General features: G+C 41.7%; 1 protein-coding gene across 1 annotated transcript; it reads left to right on the forward strand.

The window, feature by feature from the left end:
* Positions 1–3,304: 3,304 nt before the first annotated feature.
* Positions 3,305–24,063, forward strand: LOC307246277 (immunoglobulin superfamily DCC subclass member 3-like; the record flags this gene model as incomplete). The annotated part of the gene is made up of 13 exons (XM_080022164.1): positions 3,305–3,599; positions 5,369–5,513; positions 6,249–6,379; positions 7,446–7,583; positions 8,037–8,195; positions 13,175–13,340; positions 14,220–14,470; positions 14,701–14,865; positions 15,194–15,382; positions 15,653–15,766; positions 16,797–16,923; positions 17,208–17,331; positions 24,010–24,063. Exons 1-13 carry the CDS (start codon positions 3,368–3,370, stop codon positions 24,061–24,063), a joined length of 1,995 nt encoding a protein of 664 aa, XP_079878290.1. The 5' UTR covers positions 3,305–3,367.
* Positions 24,064–24,074: the final 11 nt, after the last annotated feature.

Consider the following 24,074-nt stretch of genomic DNA (forward strand, 5'->3'; position numbering starts at 1 on the left):
GCATAAGTACTCAACTCTTGGTTACTTGTCAAATATGAGTGCCTATACAAACACTAAAATCAACACAATCATCTTGCAATCACTTATTTTGAAGATGTGTATATTTATTATTTCAGTTAATGATTCACTGTTTTGTTCAAACATTCAATTTTTGAAATAAAACAGGATCTTAATTTGATTAGAAACATCATGCGAGGTACAAAAGTGCATTATTGGACCAAATACCTGACGCCAATATCCGTATCTCTGCTTATTTACTTGTTAGTTATATTATCCTTATATCTTGTCGCGCAAAAGAAGCCTTATTATTGTTTGATGAAGATCAAGAAATTCCGTTTTCATCATACTTCTCCATTGTTACAGAGCTTGCTGGATCTTCTCCTAAATAGAGGCGTGGGTGGAGAATGCAAAAATACATTTTCATAGAAAGAATTTGCATATGCTCGCCTCATCCCTCTGTTCCATTTTGAGGAGAGCTGGGATGGCCGTCACAATGGGCTGTGAAGTTTAAGGCCAGCAGCCTGGCAAACAATGGCTCCAGAAAAGTAAGGATGAGGCTTTGAAAGGGGGGGTGTACACAAGCTGCAACCCCCCCCCCCCGTTTCCAAACTCTCCCATGACCCCTGAGAGGGTCAGGGTTACAACCACACTAGCGTTGCATCCATTGGGGTCTCAGGACAGAACAGCCCCCCCGCCCCCCCAAAAAAATCTAATTTCAGCTTTTTCTTCCACTCTTTGCTCCATTGTTTATACTTCTCACATCGCATGAAGTTGCAAGAACTGAATTGTTTCCCATCATAAAATCCTGCATTGATCCTTCTTTAAAAGATGAATTTCAACCTCGCTGAGATATGTATTGTGAATTTATAACTGTAAAGTGCTCTTGTGTGACTCAACCTTGTTTATGTCAGTCCTCTTATTATAGATTTCACCGTGTGTGTGTGTGTGTGTGTGTGTGTGTGTGTGTGTGTGTGTGTGTGTGTCACCCTCTACTCCTTCCATCACACGTACAGTGCACACTCTTATATTAGCAGAGACTGAGTTTAGTCTTAGACCATGCACACTGCAGCGCCATGTGTTCGATAATTCTGACTATAACATGTGATGCATGCTGTAGTTGTCCCTTGGGAAACTAGAATGTAATTTGCACCCCTTAGGGATAAGCGATGGTTGAGAGATAGAGAGAGAGAGAGAGAGTGTGTGTTTGTGTGTGTGTGTGTGTGTGTGTGTGTGTGTGTGTGTGTGTGTGTGTGTGCGCGTGCGGGAGGGGGGCTCCATCAGTTCAACCAGACACAGCTGAATTCTGAGCCCCACTATCTCATTCATTAGAAAGGGCAGGTGCTGATGTGAAGTGACAAATGACAAACTCCTATCTCAGTAAGTAAGTGAGGAGAAAAGCCATGTGTCTTTTCAGTTAGGTCTGAATTGTGCTCTAAATATGGCAAGAGATTTGCATAGTTTTGCAGCCATGTTAAAATGTCATATACATATTCAAGTCCAAGCCATTTTTCAGGTGTCCTTCCAGTGGGAACTCATTTAAAAAAGAGGCACAGGGTCAATAATTCTGTAGTAGTTTGGGGACTGGAATGTTCTGTTGAGAAAAAGATGAATGAATATACAAAAGCAACCGTTCCTAAATCAATGCGAAAATCTAGTTTGGACAAACAGGGTCTACTCATATAATATCTAATAGCTCTGTTTATAGATTTGTATAAAAGATTTATAGTAAAGCACCTATATGAAGATTGGTAGAAGCTGCTCATTCTAGGCATTTCGAGGCATTTTACTAAAGAACAAAAACTGAAAGGGAGAGATTCAAGTTGGAAAATAAGCCATTCAAAGCATACTGACAAAGATAATCATCATTTGATAATGCTCACGAAAAACAAAAATAGAAATTTGAGTGTCGCATTTTTGTCTGCTAAGGAAAGAAAGGCATCAGCCTACTGCAATGAATTCAAAGCCAAGTTCAGCCAGTGTCGGCCAGATGCTGTTTGGGAGGTAATCTTGTGTCTGGGTATCAGTAAAAAAGCCAGGCAACAAGGGCTGCCGTCTCAGGACCTGCATCTGTGCAAGTTCAAGGGTAGAAAGTGAGCGTGACCCCCCGCCGGCTTCCCTTGTGTTCCTGCTCAACAGCTGGGAGGGACACGATGGCTATTTTTGAGGGGTTGTGGCGGGGCGCTTAGATTCTGGTGATATTCACCCCGAAAAGATGGAAGACAATGGTAGGGACTGGGGTGTCGTCAAGGTCAACGTGGAGATGGAACCGTTCACAGCGCTGATCCATCCAATGGCATGGGAAAGTCACCTCGAAACTAGGAATGAAAAGAAGGCAGGCGATGGGGCGGGGCGAAGGGGATGCATAAGAAGGGGCATATGGCGCTCCTAAGAGCGAGGCTGGCCATGCTAGCTAATTTACTGGGGGCAGGGTGTTGGTAAGCAAAGGCCTAATACCTTTGTCACCATTCGCCACTGGCTCAATAGAATCTTTCTAAACTTGACCCCAGCAAGTGACACCAGCGACCCCTCCACCCCCTTCCTCTCGTTTGGGTATTGTTCTCCACATCTCTAGGTTGGAAGGCCGTCTGGCATTCAGGCTTCATTGTGGATGGATCCACCAAGCTATCAATCAAATCTCGCTTTACTGTGTCAAGTGAAAGTTTTTCGGAGCTAAAAGGCAGATATTTTGATATTTCCAATATCAAAAAGTGAAAGTTTGGCCATGTTTTTGCTCACATTATGTAACTCAGTAGTTCTTCCTCTGGGCTCTCTTCTTCTTATTAACAAGTGGTTGACTTTAAATACTGGGGAGGACCTTTTATTATCTGAACCCACATTCAACTTTAGTCTTTTTCATTAAGAGAATGAAGGCAGCTTATACACAGTGGACTAGTTGGGAAAATATGTATCAAAATAAAAGAGAATCCAACTGAATCCAATGTTATAGAATAATAACATTAATATAAAAAATAAAGGGATTGCTGTTTTGTTTCAAATCCAAAGGTGAAAGGATTTGTTTAGAAGAAACGCACTATAGCTCACAATAAGCCCTGGAGAGATTATATCCATATATCTCTAAATTACACTTAGCAAAGTGACCAAAGTTATCTCATACAGTTATGAGACCTTGTTTCTAATCAAATGAACCTACTTTGATTATTCCTTTGGATTATACAAATGGATAAAACTTCCAAACAAGCAGATCAGCAGATCTCAAAGCTTCACACTTCACTTCACACATTCAACCCAATCCTGTACCAAGTGCTAACCGCAGTCTCCCCTCTCTTTTGCAGCAAGATGCGGTGCCTCGGAGCTCTCCTTCGTCCTGGAGCCAAGTGACGTCATCGCGGTCAGAGAGCGGCCGCTCATGCTGGACTGCCGGGTCCAGGGTGAGGGACCCGTCATGATCACGTGGCGCAGGAACGGCGTGACCGTGCCCACCAGCCAGCGGGTGCAAGTGCTGGAAAATGGAACCCTCCTCATTAACAGCTTTCAGAAGCGACGCGACGGGAGCGACCCGGATGTGGGAGAGTACGACTGCGCCGCCCAAAGTCGCTACGGAATGCTGGTCAGCCGCAAGGCCAAGGTCCAGCTAGCCTGTAAGTGTGCCTGCCTGCAACGCAGTGCTGCCTCAGCTGCGTCTGTTTCGATCACAACACGGCCCCGCGCAACCACCTAAAGGGCGCAAATCGCCATATAAATTAATTGTTTGAATTCGTCAGTCACCACTCAAATAAGATAAAAAATGACATCTTTCATTATTCTTAACTCGCATAACTGATGAGGGTGGATCAAATGGTGATTTGTCCAAAATTCTTATTTTGGGGTAATGTTTCTGGAGATCAGAGGCAAAATTAGAGCAATTTATATGAAAAACATATCTTAATTATTCATATCTAGATTTATCAGATATAAAAATACTATATATTTTAGGGGTAATATTTATTCCAATTTACAGTGTTTTTTTATATAATATGTATATTCAGTAATGATGATGATTATGTAAAGTAATGATTATGCATATTCAATAATGATTGTTTTAAAAAGCCTTGGACATACAGCATCACAATGACCCCACATCATCAATATTAGATATGTTTGGATAAACAGTCCTACGATACTTCCATAAAGAATGATACAACTGTGTAGTTACTCCCTCAGGCACTTAAAAAAATTGTAGGTAGAAAGAGAAAAACATCTTAAGCGGGAGAATAGCTTTTGATCGGACAACAAAGGCTCTCTGCATGTGGCCTCATCTCTATGTCACAACACCCCATAGTTTCTGTGATAAATGACGTCTCATGCAGTGAACACTGCCGCCCTATACCTGACAAGCAGGACCCCCTTTATATTTCCGTCTGTGTGTGTTTTGTAATTGAACTGTCCTCAAATTTGTTTGCACATGGACTGTGGTGTGGACGATCCCTAAAACTTACCTTTCCATCTTTTTATTACATAAATCTCATAATAAATAAATATATATATATATATATATATATATATGTAGTGGATTACGTGACATGTCCAAATGTGTATCGCTACATCCACAGATATCCGTAAATAAACATCCACACCCACACACACTCATGTGATTAAGTTTACAAGCTTCTATTCCCTGTTCTATACCCTCACCGATCCCCCATGACCCAATGAAACCAGGGGTTTATGGGTAATTCTGGAGAATTATTGCTTATCACTAGGTGGTCTTCCACCAACGCAGTGAGTTACCATAGCAATGTTTCCCCCAATTGCAGACCCCTGCATTAGTATACAGTTGTATTGATTATTGCAATGACCATGTTCTAATGAAACCTGTGTGTGTGTGTGTGTGTGTGTGTGTGTGTGTGTGTGTGTGTGTGTGTGTGGGTGGGTGTGTGTTTGGTCATGAGAGGCCATCGTGGACCAAAGTGAACAATGCCCTCTTTATTTATTTCTTCATACAATGCACAGTTAGCACATGTAGTGTAGTTGAACAGATGAAACTGCATTTTACGTCTACATTCAACTTTGATCATTTAGTATTTTTTAATTAAAAAAAAGACAAGACACGAGAGTCACAAGTCTTAAGAAAAATGTAGAATGCCATTTTTAAAGAAATTAGCAACTTTATTATAGACATTATAGACTGGATTGATATTTTAGATACTGGTTTGTGGGCTTCATGACCACAAATATGAATTGGGTTGTTGGTGGCTTTGGAAAATAAACATCTAGAATTTAAAAATTGGATTAAAAAATTGAATATTATCCTCTTTTAAATGACTGATCTTCAATGAGGTTGAATAACAAAAAGCAAACCTTATAGAGACAATTTTAGCAAGCCCAAATGTTGGACTGATGTTTGACTCATGTTTGTCCTCTTCTTCAGCACTCCCCAAATTCCACATCCACCCAGAGTCTATGTCAGTGGATGAGGGAGGTGTGGCTCGCTTCCAGTGTCAGATTAAGGGGATACCTGAAGCCAACATCTCCTGGGAGAGAGGACGCATGTCGCTCAGCACCTCCGAAACCAGGTAACTTCAGACACACACCCGCAGTACTTATTCTTACTGTACAGTATGCATGCACACAATTTAAAATATGCGCTATTACTTTGACATTAAAATGTGTGCATATCGCAGTCGCCCAAGATGCATTGAGGATACATTCCCTGTCATTGTGTGAACAAGGGTTCATCCCATGACCACAATAATTGGGAGTGGGTGTGCATTAATAGAATAGATATTTCTGACTGCTCGAAAGTATTGATAGAACCATTCAATCATCTAACCCTAAAAGGTGTTAGATGATTAACCCTAACCCTAACCTTAACCCTAAAAATGGGCTTAATAGTCATTTTATGGTCATTTTTTTAGCAGAACTGGCAACCCTGCTAAAAAAGTGCGTATTCATTTGTAATGACTTACCACCATTAAATTCTCACAATCAGTATCATAATCAGAATGAGTTTATTCCGCCAGGTGCACTTACATGTACAAGGAATTTGTCAAAGTTATTTTTGGTGCATTCCTTCAGACAATAAGCATTTAAAAAACCTAAACAGTCTGAGAAAAAATTCAACTTGATGATCCAAAATCGCAACCCAGCTGTAGAGAACGTGAGAACGTTTCCAAAAGTACAAGATTGTAGGTCTAAACAGGGTCATATACCCCTACTTCTCGAGGAACACTAAACAGGCTGCCAAAAGTTGAGCAACCATCTGTTGACAAAATCCCTCATGTTGTCAACGTGTCTCGTTGTGCCAAAAGGTATACCCTGCTACCCATGGGGATTCTCCAGGTGACAGGTGTACGGAGAGGCGATGCCGGGATCTATCGATGCGTGGCCACCAACATCGCCAACACACGGTATAGCCACGAGGCTATGCTCAACGTGACAGGTAATCTACACAACAGAACACACGTCCTTGTGGCACTTAATCCCTAGACTGTTTTTCTTCACATATCTTGTGTATCATGTTTATTAAAGTATTACAAAATGTATCTTTCTTAAGCCCCTTTCCCATTGGCACTGAAAGCCATAATCCACTGGCAATGTTCCATATTGCCGAAAGGAGCCGATGCTCCATAAAAGTCGTTCAGTAAATGTGCCCACTCTCGACCGAGAATAATTTCTGGGAAAATGCCGGTACGGCTGTGAATGGATGCGTGTGGGAATGGAAGCAGTAACATTGCCGGGACAAGCACCTAAAGTAGGGGTGGAGCCGAATCCAAATACTGGCAAAGCACAAATAGTGGGTTTTTACAAATGTATTATTATTATTTCATACAAATATTTCACCAGTTATTTGTTTTCGGGGGAAAATGTCGAGTCCGATCCGAACCGTGACAGAACACAGCACACATGCTGCAAAAACGAGAATCTGACCAGTCTTGGTGGAGACAGGTCTCTGAGAGCCAGGAAAAGAGTGTACGTTTGTTGCCGATGGATTGTCCAAACGATCACATCTACACTGGACATAAAGTACTAACCCTAACCCATTATCCATTCCCCATTACCCTACCCCCTGTATCCGTAATAGTCATCTAATGTAGGAACAGCCTCCATACGGAACTTTTGCGTAAAGGAGGCCAATGTGTGAATGACAACCTACTGCCTTTTCTTTGGGTATTTTTATCCATTTCACGGACTCGATGTGGGAAAGGGGCTTTAATGGACCTTTTAATGGACCTGCCTTAGTTAAAGTAGATTCTAGTTGGTAATTCTACTTCCGATTTTAACAATAAGGCATTTTAAATGGATCACTATTCAAATGTAGTACATAAAACAACATCAGAGTGAAAAGAGGTTGAGTGTGTTAAAAGCCATGAGCGATATTTAACAATGTCACGTATGTAGCAATACTAATGCCTCTGTGCCAGCAGGCTCCCCCAGAAGTTTATATAGGACTTTCACAGGCTCATCTTGCTGTCGCCCTCTTCTCACACTTCTTTGTCTCTCCTCAGGTGGTGTTCCCAGGACCTACAAAGAGCCTGTCATCTTGTCAGGACCCCAAAATATAACCATTAATGTCCATCAGACGGCCATCTTGGAATGCATTGCCACAGGCAACCCAAGGCCCATTGTCTCCTGGAGCAGGCTAGGTATATGACTCCCACAAAAATGTGTTGTGACTAGAAAGTGGCCAGTACAGTAGATTTAAATGTTTAAATTTGTGATTCAGAAGTTGAACATTAAAGACACAACCAGAATATTGGAGAGATGTGAGTGCATTTTAGCCTTGACCGGCAGGGCATACTGTATGTGCAGACCAGCACTTTCTAGATCTAGAATAGGATTGAAATGGAAATGGTCACTTGTTACAGCAAACTCTTATCTATATACTGTATATATGTCAGATACCAGTATGTGTGCCAAACAATCCCATTACTACAGGAGACAACAGCTAGTTTAGTATACTTCTTATGGTGAGTCTAGCTGAGCAAAGGCGATGCTAGCAATTGGTTTTAACACATTATATCAATTATATTTTGTGTAGGGGACTTCTGTCACGATACGTCATAGCTCATATATACTCTTTTTTCTGACCAACCCAGACGGACGATCCATCGGGGTGGAGGGCATCCAGGTTCTGGGGACGGGAAACCTGATGATATCCGACGTGACCCTGCAGCACTCCGGTGTCTACGTCTGTGCCGCCAACCGTCCCGGCACCAGGATGAGGCGCACGGCGCTCGGAAGGCTGGTGGTGCAAGGTGAGTCGTTTGTTCCTGTCATTTAAATTTTTTAGCTTTCATTGCGTTTTCCTTTTAAAATTAAATAAGAGAACTATTCAACATCTTGTGGAGGTTGGATTTGGCCATCTAATATCCGATACAGTCCTCAATTGATGATCAACGATACTTCCTGTCATGAGCGTGTGCTCACTCTCTCCTCGGAGAGTGGGGGGTTGGGGTTCTGTGTCCGTTTACGGTGACATTACACACACGCCCTCACTCTCGCCTTCCGGCCCCTTGTTTCATAATTTTGTGTGTGTGTGTGTGTGTGTGTGTGTGTGTGTGTGTGTGTGTGTGTGTGTGTGTGTGTGTGTGTGTGTGTGTGTGTGTGTGTGAGAGAGAGCTTGTGTCCGTGCATTTGCGATGACAGGGGCTCATCCATCACCCCGGAAACGTCTGTGCGCTCCTCATATATCTCCTGTCATTAGCCTCAATTTAATTGGCTGTCTTGAGGGCTAGCTCATTACCGCCCTGGCCCCATGAAGGGTCATTGCACTGGCCGTAAACGCAAGGAGGGCAATAATAGAGGACATAAACAGCCAGACCATAAACAGACACGGATTGCTTTACATTATTTAGTTATTACACACTACACCTCCTCCCTGCGACAGTCGCTGCTGAGGTCAGGCAGAAGATACCCAACTGACATGAGTGACTGCAATCATGTCAACTGACTTTTTTTGGTAATGGTTGCTGCTGAGATCTATTTTTAATTGCAAAAATGCATAATACACTGTAACACTATAGAGTGCTGCAGGGATGAGGTATTTTTGTCGGCCAACCAAGAAGTTGGCATCACCCTGGTTCCCTCGACCAAAAGCCAACAGGATTTTTCCATTGGATTATTGCAGAAAATAAGCTGTGTGGCAAACAAAAGTTTATGATACTTACACGTTTTGTTGAGCAAGATAATCTTCACAAATGAACACCACTTGTGATTTTTGAAGCGTAAATGTAATCGCCAGAAGTAAAACGTTAGGCTATAAAGGAACTACAACACGCATGACTTCAACGTCACCAACCCTAAGCTTCCAACCTGGAATTTGGTTTTGCACGCTTACCTCTTCTACAAACTACTTCTGGAAAGTCTTGAGTTACAATATTTTGCAAGAGTGTGAGTATAAACACAACTAGAGGCTGCAAAGAAGGACTAGTGAGTAGATGACTTTCTGTGTTCGGCATGATGACGTTTAATGACCCCGACAACTTCTGTAGTCTCATTCAGCCACTTGTCAGCAACCGCCTTTTTTAAGACACGTAAAAGCTTCAAAATTCGTGAGTGTGGTAAAAAAAAAAACTACTTTGAGACAGGGGAACCGGGAGTGCAGAAATCCAGCCTCATTTCCAGGTTTCAGGACTCATTCCTGCGCCACTCTTTATTGACTTGATAACATCTTTTAAAACAAGAAGAAGAAAAAAAACTTGTTACAGAGATTCTTCTCTGTATTCCCACTTATTTAAAAGGAAAAACTACATCTTTAAGCTCTATTTTAATGTTTCCCCTGATATCATTTTTGGGTTGCTCATCTACCAACAGAATTTCATCTTTAAGTGGGAAGTGTGTGAGTTGACACTGAAGAGGACACTGGTTCTCCGAGCTGAGGCTCGGTGCTCAGGGGGCATTTGATTGAGGGTTAGTTAGTTAGAGAAGGGAAAATTTGCAAGCTGAGTGTTAAAAGCATGTGATACAGATGGTAGTGAAATCCTAATTGATAAGTGTTACATTTGCAAATGTATTTCTATCCGTGTCTTCAATATTTTCAATCTAGTTTTATCAAATAAATGCGTAGCATCTCCCAACAATAATTAAACGGTGAGTTTGATGCCTTTGTATTCATGTCATTATGTCACTTTATCCCCCTGCACCAGGTGTTTGAATCACTTTTCGTAGCCAAATACACACTGATGAAAAAAAAGTCAAGCTGATCCAAAACCCTGTCGATATCGCCCAATTATATGATGCCTCATTTACTTGAACTTCAAACCCAAGCCTCTTTTTTTTCTTTCACTCTTTTTTCTTTCACACTTCCATTTATCCACCCGTCCGTCCATTTGTCTATATTCTGCAAGACTCTTTAATCAGATCAATCAATACCATCACCCTATCAGTCTTTCACAAGTGGATTGGCAATGCTTCTGGCAAGAGAGTCAAGGGATACAGCCGATCTTTAATATATTCATTAATTTATTGATTCCTCTTGTTTCGGGGATACCAAAGAACAAAGAGCTTAGTGTTTGGCTTGGGCTGGTAGGTTTAAGCCAACACCCACAGTGTTGCTTAATATCTCTTAATTGACTTTTTCTGTGTCAATACAATTAAGTTTTTCTTTTTTTTATGCAGTTTTATACAGTTAAAATCTTCGATGGTGGTTGGTGACGATCTTGCAGCTCTAAAACTCTCTCTAAAAGTCTTATTTTACCTTAATTTTTCAACATTGCTTGAATTCAACGTAGCCTTTTAAAGACATTGTGAATCTCTGATAGGAAAAAGTTTAATCTTCAAGTACTAATTTCCCCATCTTGCAAAAGAGTAGTTCCATTTCAGCCAAGTTCTCAAACGATTTAACTATCATATTGATGAGCAGCTGTTTTACAACCAGCAATGATCAACTTTTCTGAAACCTAATTGACTTCTAGAAGACAGATAGAAACAAAGTAAGGGGCAGGCGTCTGCAAGGTGGTCAATGTAGGGGCGGGATGTGGGTGTCTGGGGTTAAAGGAATGACCTCCAAGACCTACGACACCTGACCTCTGATCTTGACCCGAGGGGAGGCTGGTGAGGCTGGAGCTTTCCGTCGAAACGGTCAATGTCATTGAAATGAGTAGAAAAGGGCGGAGCGTGGATGGGGGAGTTGGGGGGCGGGGGGCAGTGAGGCGGCGTGGATGCGATACAAAGGGGATTTGGAAGATTGATGATATCCCAAAGGGAGTAAGACGGGTGAGGTGGACCCCATCCTCCCCTGCAACAACCAGGAAAGGGGAGACCGTTTGGTTTCGGGTTATTCTGTCTAACGCCACCTTTTATTTGTGTAGTTCATTAAATGCATTTTCCACAAAATTACGGGGAATTTCTAAATATTTTTTCAGATCATCTAGTAGGCATTCCCTTTTTGAGAACGGCGAGGATGCTTTTCTGTTTTGGGTGGAAACACGTGTTTCCCGTTCTTCATGTATTTTTAACACCTGCATTTTGTTTCCTTTATTTCAGTCTGCTTCACCATTTTTCGAGCTGGGCCTTGTTAAAATCATTGGTTCCCATCATTTATAGGTATTAGTAGTAGAAGTATAAGTTTATAGCACAACCTCGCTGAACGCTTTAATATTGAGAAATGTACCGCTCTGCTGCAGCTCCTCACTGCACTTAAAGGTGGTCCAAAATTTTAGCCCTTAAAAAAAGAATAACGTTGAGTCTCCTTTTGAAAAATGTTTCAAAGGTTGTAAGATCACAGGGAGTATGCACTTTGAACACTGTTCTGCATATTGTCTATATCACCAGTCTGAACCGGCTCCAGTGTCAAGATCCAGAATTGCCCATAGTCATTAAGTCAGAATTCAAACTTAATGTTAAAAACACAAAACACACAAAGTGTGAAAAAACAGATCAATTTCTTGAGTTCCGAAACCACTGATTTGCTTTGCTTTGACAAAGTGGACGTATTTACCTGCGGTCCATTCGAAATGGACCCATGACCCAGATTTGGATTGGGATTCACCAGTTGACAACCACTGGTCTAAATGAATGTTATTGAAAAAGACCATCAAGGAACTTTTTGAGGGCTACATAATAAAAAAGGAAGGAGCACAAATAATGGATCTTCCAGCATAGAACCCATTTGGAAAACCATTCAGTTTAGATCAGATTCAATAAATGACTGATATATATTTTTGTTTTTAGTTTTAATCAGGTTTTAGTGATAAATTCACATGTTTTTTTTAAATCTACATAGCTGAAAAATCCACACACTCCACGTACCCCGAACAAGCATGCAAAACAAAGGTTTCAGATCCAATTAGAAATATAACTCAAGGTCAGGTGTGTGACTTCGAGAATAGCTGATCGATGGAGGGTATGGATCCGCTGATGAATGGTCAACTGCGGAAGCTTGACAGTTTAGATCGTCGACAGCACAGTCGAACAGATGAAGGGGTGGACAGCTATTCTGCCTGTCAAATGTAATGATCACTCAGACATACAATTTAAGTATCCTGGCAGCTTGCTTTGTGGTGGTCTGGAGACAAAAACGGACAAGAAGTCTCAAAGTTGTGCTAAGCTGGATGTAATTTTCTTTTCTATTTCAAGCCATGTTACAATTGACTCAGATGATATCAAGACATACCTCTTGCTGCCCGAAAGCTAGTTCATAAAAAAAAACACCTACTTGTCACAGCTCTACAAATTTCCGCCATTGATGATGTCACATAAAAGGATCTATACGGTTTGTTTGAGGCTTAGAGATGCCAAAAAAATCCAATCTGCCATTGATCTACTGCTCCTTGAAACGGCTGACACCCTCACTCTCTCACACACTTCTCTGGTTCTCACCCTTGCACCCTCCCTCCCCAAACCCTCTGCTGGGTAGGGGTGAGGAAAAAGGGGGTGTGGGGATGATTGAGGGGTGTATGGGGTTAGAGATGGTGTCAGGGTCAAGAGATTAATGAGATGCTGAGGAAGAGGGCCTCCTGGGTGCAGGGAGCAATGGTTGTATCCCCACATATATATGCATGTCCATTGTTTGCCAAATATTGAGCAGGGCGTCAAGTGGAACGGTCACCCCTGCATCTGGCCCGGGGCAGGCAGGGAGACTGGCTTTTGGGTGTGCATGTGTGTGTTGAAATATCCTCCAGGGATAATATGAGAAAAGTTGTGAAAACTGTCTATGGCAATTGTGGTTATTATTATTATTATTATTATTATTATTATTAGATCTCACATCTCTCCATGTGCTCTTTCTCTCCAGCCCCTCCCGAGTTCCTGCAGTGGCCGCAGTCTGTCTCAAAGCCAGCAGGGGGCAGTGCTGTGTTCACCTGTGTGGCCCAGGGGGTCCCAGAACCTCACCTGACCTGGCTGAAAAATGGAAAGGTGCTGATACCTGGAGACAACGTCAAGCTGACTAACAACAACAGGTAGGCGGCAGTGCTACAAACACAGTTGTTGTTCTAATAGTGTGTTATTTACTGTATACCATTTTCTTTATATCACTGTATTGAGGACTTGATTTTAATAATGCAACCCACATTGAGCAAAGCTTAAATTCTGTGCTGGATGCCCCGGTCTGCAAATATAAATATAATTTAAATATAAGCTGTAAAAAAAAGCTGTGTGGCACCAATTGTCTCTGACTCTGAAGAACCATTTTCAGTTTCAGTTTACCTTTAATTTGTGTGCAATTTAGAAGCAACGTTAACACCTTTTGTCAGCACCGCCCAGTCACCACCACAAGGGAGCACTGGTGTGCAGCACCTTATTTGCACTGACCTGCCTTCTGGGTTATCACAAAATAAATTCACGCCATCTAAGAGTATATGATTGAAATTCTCTCTGGATCATTTAACCACATATGTCACTAAACATGTTGCCAGATTTTTCCTCTCTCTGAAGGTATTAAAAAAAAGGAAACAATAATTTATGTTTCCCATGAGCTACTCCAATTAAGGCACGCAATTGACTTTCCATCCTGTTCTAGCATGGCAGCAACTCAACTGTGTAAATGCATGCATCGGTATGAACCCACTGATGACAAATTCACCCATGAGCAACCTTTAGGCTGTCTCTCACCTGTCATCTATTGCGTAAATAATTCTAGCCAGATTCTTAAACAAATCAAACTGGACAAAAGTAACAGTATTGATAACTGCTGTCTCCTAATACCACTGCATAGAAAGAACAGATCAGGTCATATAACTAGTTTCTTTTGAGACATGGATTTTCAGGATTATTGCCATACACTATTATAATGGTGTATTTCGATGAGTGACAACACAGACGCTGTGCTCTACCTCCAGCACCCTGGCCGTGACCCGCATCACCTCAGAAGACGAGGCCATCTACCAGTGCATCGCTGACAACAGCGCCGGTACCAACCAAGCCAGCGCCAGGCTGGCCGTTACCCAAGCAAAGGACGTGCCCGCGTCCCCGCAGGGCCTGACAGCGAGCGCCCTGACGAACAGCGCACTGCAGGTGGCCTGGACTCAGCCCGCCCCAGAGATCACGGACGGCATTATTGGCTATGTCCTGCACATCCGCAAGATCGGCGGTAAGTCGGTGTAAAACAGGAGTCTGAGTTCATGAGCAGTTGTTGGTGCAGTTCACTTTCAGTGCAGTGCCAAGCACACTGCCAATCTGTTGTTCTATCATTCAGCTGTTTTACACATTGCAGTAATCCACAGCCTAAAGGGTCATTGTCGTAACCCAACAGTTTACATGTGATGAAGATAACAATATTAAGGATAAATTGACTGGCTGTTTAAATTAACTGTCTTTCAGAGCCAGACAGCCAAGAATTACAGGAAGCGGTGAGCAAGACCACCTTTCGACACGACTTCACTAACTTGGAGCCAGCCACTACCTACACCATCTACCTCAAGGCCTACTCCACAATGGGGGCCAGCCAGCACTCCGACACTATCGTGGCCACAACTCTGGGGGGCGGTAAGAAGCTCAAGCATAAATACACAACATGCAAAGTGTTCATGATGGAGCCTTTTTTCCCCACTTAATAAATTAGATATACATTCTACCAATATTTTTCTTCATTTGTTACATCATCATTTAGCACACTCTTTTGTCCGAAACGACTTACAATTATTCACACACTGATGGACGCAGCCATCTGGAGCAATAAGGGGTTAAGTGCTAGCAGGAGGAGCTGGCGATCGAACCGGCAACCTTCAGGTTTCTTGATGATCCGCTCTACCTCCTGAGTTACTGTCCCCATTTGTCTAATCCTTATTTACTGTACGCTTTCTCAAATTACCAGTGCCCACCCCTCCAGCCTTCTTCACCAAGGTAGTGAACTCAACTGCAGTGCAGGTCCTCTGGGAGCTTCCCAGTAAGGCTGGGAAGGTGGAGGGCTTCAGGCTGTCCTACCGCAGGGTCCCACATGGTCAGTTTCAAGGGCCAATCCAGCTCCCATGCCACATCAATGCCCACACGATCTCTCGTCTTGGTAAGTGTGTGTGTGTGTGTGTGTGTGTGTGTGTGTCGATGTGTGAGTGTGTATTCTCTATTTTGTTGGATCATTGGCAATGCAGTATAATAGGAAGTGAGACTGTCTGTTCATAATTCATTGGTATTAATTGCAATTTCAATGGATGGTTATGACAACAGAAAAACTGCTAGTGATAAGAATTTTGCTGCTTACTGTTTGGATTGGCTAATTGTGCCATCTCTTTCTTGTTCTGTCCTCTGACAACACATTTTCTTATGTCTCTTTTAGAACCTGGGTTAGTGTATGAGGTTAAACTAGTGGCTTACAATGGCAACGGTGAAAGCGACTGCTCCAAGAGGCTAGTGTCCCTGGCAGAGGATGGCACCAGCGCCCAAACCGCCGGTAAGGGCTAAAAGGAGAAAAACATTAAACATCTACATGTACAGCCATAGACACTGCAAAAATCATAGTGTTGAAAAGAAAGAAAACAAAACTTTTACTTGATAATATTCTCATCATATAGAAATTATTAGTATTAGTTATAGTCATCATAAACAACGGCACCCCCAAACATTGTATTCTTAAAACCAGGAAATGTATTATTGTCATATACAGTATATGTTGTATTTGTCATTTTTTCTAATTTACAGTATTATTATTATTATTATTATTATTATTATTATTATTATTATTATTATTATTATTATTGTTGTTGTTATTGTTATTATTATTATATTAAACATATTCCCACATATTGGCAGCGTGCTGATGTGTCCCTGAGCCAGACACTTAAACCCCTAATTGCTCCCCGGGCGCCACTATATGGCAGCCCACTGCTCCTAGATATGTCAGTTACTAGGATGGGTAAAATGCAGAGAAATGCATTTCGTTGCCTCAGTACTTGTACTTGCAATGACAATTAGTGCAATCTAATCTAATCTAATCCAACTGATTTTGAATATGTTATTGCTAATTGAGATACTTGAAGACTTGTCCAAAGCTATGATTCAAGGCACGTCCATTTTTTCACACGAAAGAGATCATTGTTGTTTATCAATCTTTTTTTCTAGATTTTCTGGCATGAATTTATTTGAATTTTTCCAAACCACGTAGCAGTCTAATTCACTGGAGTTATCTAAGCGTTCCAAAACCTGTTTTAGAGGCCAACGAGGAAAGATCATGTGTGGGCATTGTGGCCAATTGTTCTTTATGAAGAGCTCTGACCTTACCGATTGCCCAGAATAACTTTAAATAACAGCCCCTATTATTTGGGGCTGTTGTTTTGGCCTGGCTGGTAGCCTGGCACCTCAGTCTGTGCTTGTGGCTATAGAGTATATTTGCAATAGCTCTTGATATCTACCTAGTTAGACATAAAATATATGACATAAAATATATGTTCTCATTCATCGTATCTCAAATGTCAATTGTCAAGGTGGGAAAGCGGCCTGTCAGTGCAGAGACGCAGAGGGCTCATTAGGTGGCGTCGTTGTCGGCATTCACATCGGCATGGCCTGCATAATCTTCTGTGTCCTGTTCCTCATGTTTGGATACCGCCGCAGGTAAGTGCAGTGTATTATGTTTTTATGCACTGATATGGTACATTTTTACTACACTCAGTACTGCTGTGCAAACTATATATAGTATGAGCGTATGTATATGTACGTGACAAATAACCTTTTTAATCTTGAATCAAAGCGTGCACAAGGACAAGGAGCTGATTCTAGTTTCTACACTTGAGAACTGAGAATTTAGATAGGCTAGTCTGTTGCTGTTCTACAAAGTCAGTAATTTGTAAAGTCACATTGTGGCTACTCATAACAATAACTTTTGGACCACTCTCTAGTTTGTTTTGCAGCAAAGGAGGTCGGGAAAGCTGGTCTGTGCCCAGGGACGACACAGGGCATCTGGGTCACAACAGCATGCCCAAAGAGGGGACAAATGAACTCAGGGTGGAACCGGTGCGCCAGGTAGTCCCACTAGTACTTCATGTAGTACTGCTTATGCAGTTAAGTAATTGTGACCCACCGCACTTTTTTTTGTTCATGCCATTTGAAAGTGGAGAACCAGAGCTTCAAAACAAGGTGTCACTTGTGCGAATCAAGCAAATAATTTTAAAGCTATGGCTTGTTAATGACGAGGGTGCGGCAAACTGTGTTCTGAGATAATCAGCCCCAAAGTTTTCTGAGGGCTCTGCGTCTTGTTTACGAAAGTGAGATCACCCTTCTTATTCGCGCTGATCTTCACCTTGACTCTCGCTTTAAAGGAAACCATTGATCGCCATTGTTAAGTGCTGTTCAGCGTCTCGGTAAGTGAACTGTTTTTCCCCATGTAATGTAATGGGAATATTTAACTCTACGGTTTAACATTTATCTACTATTTATAAATCAAACTCGGCTTGGAAATACGTAGAGATTAAAAAAAAAACACAGAGGAACTCAAATCTGGAAACATCAAATTTTCCTCCTAGAAAGGTTTTTTCAACTTACTAGCAATTTTAGAAATCCGTGAAAATGTGGGTTTTGGTGCGGTGGGTCACAATTATGCATGGTATGCTACTACGCTGAAATGAACTGACTAGTTGGGGCAGCCCAACAAAAATGTTGTATAGAATAACATGATCAGATTTTATGAAGCCAAAAATGCCAAAGTCTCTTACAAATCATCCGCAATTATCCTTAACCAGTACAGATACTGTAGCAATATTGAAGAGATGAAATGTCCTTTTGCTTAAATCAGATCACATATAATTGTGCATCACACATGCCTGGTTTTGCAACTTGCTTAATAGCAGACAAGTCCCTCTAGACAAATCCCTCTAATCCAAGTAACAAGTTAGTCTCAAGTGGGCAAGTCAAGTCAAGTCAAGTCGAGCCAATGTCCTTAGTTAAGGCAAGTCAAGTCCCAAGTCAAGGAAAAAAAATGTTCCCCAAGATACTGCAGTCATACCTGCAGTATCCTTTATAAAGAGAAAAGTCAAGGTATTAGTATCTGTCTAATAATGATTGATAATGATTACTGGCCAATCTATCTAACCTGTTCAAAAAATATGACATTGAATTTATCATAATTGTTGATATTCAGTGAAATAAATGTAATCAAAAAACAAATTACTTTATAAAAGCTATCCATTGGACTAGAGCAGAGGTTCCCAAGAGTGCGGACCAGCTCCGCGGGCAGCAGACCGCAGTGGACCAGTTCAAATAAAAACAGTCAGAACCAGTCAGGTCCCCCGGACTGGTTCTTGGTCCACCCTGTGCCTCCTCATTTAAATAATGAAATGGCCCCTGGCAATCATGACAATGCCATGTCCAGTGTGTGCTTGCATACCGGGTAACGTGACACTGACACTTCTAATATGAACATTGACAACGTTGAAATTTTAAATATTTTATATTTAAACTGAAAACATAAAATTAAGAGGAGTCATTCATCATGTCTCAAGTCAAGTCACGAGTCTTTAACTTCCAAGTCCAAGACTAAGTCGGGTCTCAAGTCATTTATTTTCTGTCAAGTCAATGTTTAGGGTTCAGATAAATCCAGGTTCTGTTTTAGATGTCTCACAGAACTAAGCAATGATTTGTCCTGTATGATAAACCCTGTCCTTTCTCTCATCTCTATTCCCTCTATCCTGCTATAGGAAGCGTGTCTGTCAAGTCCGAGCCAATGTCAAGTCCTCATCGAGCAGCAGTCGGCAGGTTTGCCTGGCATGGGCACTGGTTAACTGGCACCAATAAACCCTAATATTCCATCCATCCAATAATCCTCCCTCTAGTGTAGTTGTCGGTCATAGTTTTAAACCAAAAAAAACCCCAATGAAAAATCCCCTGCTACGCTCAAACTTCCCTCTTCAAAAATAGAAAAACAAAAAACCTCTTAACCTCCCACACCCCCCTAACCTCTACGCCCCACCCACGCTCACAACATGCAGACATCAAACCAAAGCTTTATAGCCTTTGTTGCCTGTGCACATGTGCGTGTGCACGCCAAATGAAAGCCTTGAGACGCCTTGACGGTGTTACTCAGTTCTCTTAGGTGGTTGTTGTTTTTGTTGTTGTAGCGATTGTCATTGTGTACACCACCAAAAAAAAAAAAAGATTTGTTTGTTTCCAGGGGAGAGTACTTTTTATAACCAAAATGTTCTCTCTTATTACACTCCCCTGGTAAACCGACATGGCGAAGTTGTGCACTATAGCCATTAAGCCAGATATAATGCCAAATATGACCTGACACAAGCAGGAATGATCTGTCCAAAGACACTTCTGTCTTCTGGCTTATGAAACTACTGACCAGTCAGTGACAACCCAGATATTGATGAAACACAGTAGCCTTACTGCATGCAAAATGATTGTCTTATCACCAAACTAGCCTCAAAACAGGTTGATTTTGAGAAACAGCCCCTGCATCCTACGCTCAACAAAACAACTTGACCAAAAGCTGCACGATCCCAAAGATTGCTACCTCAGTCCGACCAGAACTTCCAAGCCATTTTCGAGGCCAGCGATAGCCTGGTGATGCTGCTTCTACCATCCTTAGCCCAAAAATATGTACACCCTAACCTCACATCAGCTACTTCCATTGAGTTGTGCCAGTTGCCGGTGTGCCACGCCGGCTGCCTTTCACCACCCGACCGTGATGGAGGATCATGGTGGAGGGCAAAACATTGACCAGCCTTGTCCCATGCTTGCTTACCTCATCCCATAGTGGCCACACACCCAAGCCTTATCTGCTGAAGCCCTGCTGAATCTGTGGCTCATTACCGTCTCTCTGCCAATTGGGGCCCTGGTTTCATCTCATCATTTTTTTTTGAGGATACATTTGTCATGTTCTGCGTTGATTTTTTTTTATTTTATACGTGCAACATTAGGTCCTTAGGTCATAATATTGAGATGTAAGAACAGAAAACAGCCATGTAGAGCTTCCAACGCTGTTGCTCCTTTGTCTGGTTATCTACAACTTTAAAGAAAATGTCTCTTGTTTAGTCTGCACAAACATCTTAGGATTTTAAAGGCAAGCCAAGTGGGGATCGTTCATGTGATTCTTCAGAGTTTAAGGAATATGCTAATTCCTCGTCAGCCTATCTGCTTATCACCCTAAAAGGTTGTCTTCAAGAAAACCAAGCTTAATAATACCCAAAGATGTAGCTATTAATTTTATTTTCCATAATATTATTTTACAAATAATAATTTTACATTTTACATTATTCCAGTTTAAAGGGATGGTCAACATGAAAAGTGCTTTCACTGAAACTAAGCCAAAAATGTCAATTGCAAATTCGAATTTTTTTTTTTGTAAGTTTCAATGTTAAATTTCTACATTTTTATATATAAATATATACCTTTATCACAGACTGTTCACATTTTACCGTTAACGACTTCACAGAGTAACCAATGAAAATAGCCTCTATTTTCAAATAGATTTTCTATGTTGATAAAAAAAAGAATGTGTTCCCTTTAGAGGTAGTTGAAGTCTTGCCAAATACCTAGCTGAATGAATACCCGCTGATGAATATCTAGATGTGTTGACACTGATAGTTTTCACCTTTCAATGGCACCTCCTCCCTCGCATTGCACAGCGACACGTGTGTATGATAAACCTGTGTGTGAGTATGATATGCGAGTGCATGATAAGCCCGTTAGAGTATGATAAACACGCGAGTACGATAAGCGTGTGTGAGTATGATAAACGTGTGAGTATGATAAATAAGCTTGTGCGAGTATGGTAAGCGTGTGTGAGTATGATAAATGTGTGCGAGTGGCTAACAGTTTGTGAGCCTTGAGGGCAATAGCTGTGAGGAGCCTAGCATTTAGCATTAGCGCTGTTTGTTCTGTTCGCCGACCAAAGAACTTAGCTGCTGAAAGAGATTCAGCTGCTAGATAATTCGCAGAGATTTAAATTTCCCAAAACAAGGAATGTGTTGTCTTCAAACTTTTATTGCCCTCAATGTTCATTGTTGACGAATGTTAAAGGGTTATTCCAAAGCACAGCAGTGGACAGAGGGGTCCCCCCTTTCCTTAAAGATCTCAAAAGGTTTGAAACATATCATACCAAAAATGTTCTATAGGAAAGTATGAAATAGGCTTTAATTTCCCTTTATTTTTTTTTTTTTTGGAGTGTCAACTGTGTAGTGTTTCAGCTAGATTTCTTACATGTTGAAATGATGACTTGTGTTGGTTGGTTGGTTTGGGAGAACCTGTTGCATAGTTTGACCCTTTAAGTAAACTTAGCCAAATGTAATTATTTTTCATGGTTCTATGAATATTATTATATTATGATATTATTGATAATGACAATAATAATAATATAATAATGAATTAGAATAACACATTTTTAATGTTTTATTTTATTTTTCGTGTGTAAAGATGGTGTAAATTTGTTTTTTGTTCTTTTAGAAATACTCTTCAGCAAGTAGGGTTTTGTGTCTAGCAGATGAACCCTATTTGTTCCAAAGACCATTCAAGGTCTTTTGCGGTAACTGCCTTTAAAAGTTGAAAGAGAAAAACATTTAATAAAATAGGGTTGGTAGAAACTGGCTACTAGTATGAATGAAATGAAACATACTTGTTTTAAAAAATGTTTTCACTTTCCTTTTTTATTAGTGTCTTCAGCCAACTGAAGATCTAAAGCTTTAAAATGTGAACAGGGATCTTTGGCCAAAATAACAAGGTATGAAGGTGGTAGACTGGTATACAGTGAACAAGCTGGAGCCACACTCTAGGACCAAGCTGTCAATGTCTGAGGCAATTGTTGAAACTAATGAAAGTAACGTTAGCATCTTTTTGATGACGCAAGCCGATACCAGTGTTAATGCCAAGAGATATTTCTACTCTTCCAAACTCTTATTGCCTAATATTACTATTATTAATAATATCAGTGGTTCCAAACCTTACAATTGTAGCTCCCAGCATGGCTGACCGAGCTGATGCGTCTTATTTACAAACTGCTTGGTCACCTTCTGTCTCCAGACTGATCTCTGTGTATTATATTCTTCTGCCTTTTGTTCCTTGGTCACATTCCAATGCGCCTAAAACCAAATAAAGAAAGTTTACTATTGCTACAACACTCTGCTCATGAATTTTATTTTTAATTTACAGATGTGCCTATATTTTGTGTTCTCCTCACCCAGTCATATGACTTGATACTTAAGTATTGTTCTTAACTGTTTGTTTGTTTTTAAGTCTGTGACCATCCTATGAAGTGGAACTTTAGTGGATGGGTCATAATGTTCCTGATATTGGGTATCATTCACGAACAGTCACCACACTACCTTGGACAAGTTGAGGGCACAAAACACAAAAGCTTGCTTCGCACCAAAATCGGCAAGCGTTAAGAACAAACTAGAAATCCATTTATTTCTATGGAGAGATTCCACACGCGAAAAGCTGTGTTGCGGAATTTCCCCCACGGATCGAGGCTCTGGGCTATGGAATGCCATTTGAGTCAAAAATAAATAAATAAATATGCATCTGAAATAAATAAATTAGGCAATAAATGGAGATGGAGAGAGGGGAGAGATGGGGGAGAGAGAGCGATAGAGAGAGAAAGGAAGGGGAGAGCGAGAAAAAGAAAGATCTCAGGCGGCCGCTTGGTTATATAGTCTCTGTGGTGGCCTCCACCGGCAGATGTCACAAAAGGTGTAAGTTTGACATTTCAACAAAGATCATTATGTTAGGACATCCCAAGCTCCTCCACGTAAGCCACAGCACTGACTATGAGACTAAATAACATGACCCTATATGGTTTAATGGAAAGTCAAATGAAATGTGGGTAAGCGTGATGACCCATTACCATTAGGAAATTTTTTTATCATTTTACATCAAACCGTACACAACACACTCAACCCTTCTCTACATGTGCACCCTCTCTCCACACTCACAGAACGCACGACCCTCTCCTTGCGAGATTTGGAACCGCCTACCGTACAACATATTCCAACAACCATCACAAGTCCCCAACGCACCCAGCGTGACCCTAACCGGTCACTTATGGCAGCGAACACACAGGACTCCGAATTCCTGCTCTGGACAGTATGAATTGTCTCTGGGGCCCCGAACCGACTGAACATGCCTTGGACTAGGGCATCTGCTATGGTCTTTGCCTCCTGGTCTGGCAGAGCGCCTTTGACAAGCCCGATGAGCACGACGACGCCTCTGGGTCATTTTTTTAAGTAATCCATGGCTGTGAGAATGAACCCGTTGACATTTTCGGTACGGGGAAATGGGCCCAGAACATCGATCCCCACCCTCTCCATTGGGCCCCGCACTGGGAACTGTTGTAGGTTGGCATGTGATCGGTCCGAGGGGCCCTTCTGGGCGGCCCTTCTCAACGGTGCAGCTGTCGCAGCGGCGGCAAAACTCAGTCACATCCCTTAAGTGTTGCCGACAATAAAATCCCTGGCGCAGTAGCCGGAGGGTTTTGGTCACCCCGAAATGACCCGTCCCTCGGGGCCCATGTACGGAATGGAGCACTGTTACCTGTAGGGCTCTGGGCACCACCCGCGCTGGCTCTTTCCATCCCCTCTGCAATACACCATCTTGGAGGCACAGGGCCTCGATTGTGGACCACAGCCCTTTGGTGGTTTGTGAGGTAGCTGCAACCTTAACCCAACACAACACAGGCTTCAAGTCCCTGTCCTCTCCTTGCCACAGCCTCCACTCTGCTGCATCAACCGCTTGGAGCATGTAACCAGCTACCAGTTTTGACAGACCCCCCA

This window comes from Zeus faber (genome assembly GCF_960531495.2).
Source record: "Zeus faber genome assembly, chromosome: 1".
Classification (NCBI taxonomy): domain Eukaryota; kingdom Metazoa; phylum Chordata; class Actinopteri; order Zeiformes; family Zeidae; genus Zeus; species Zeus faber.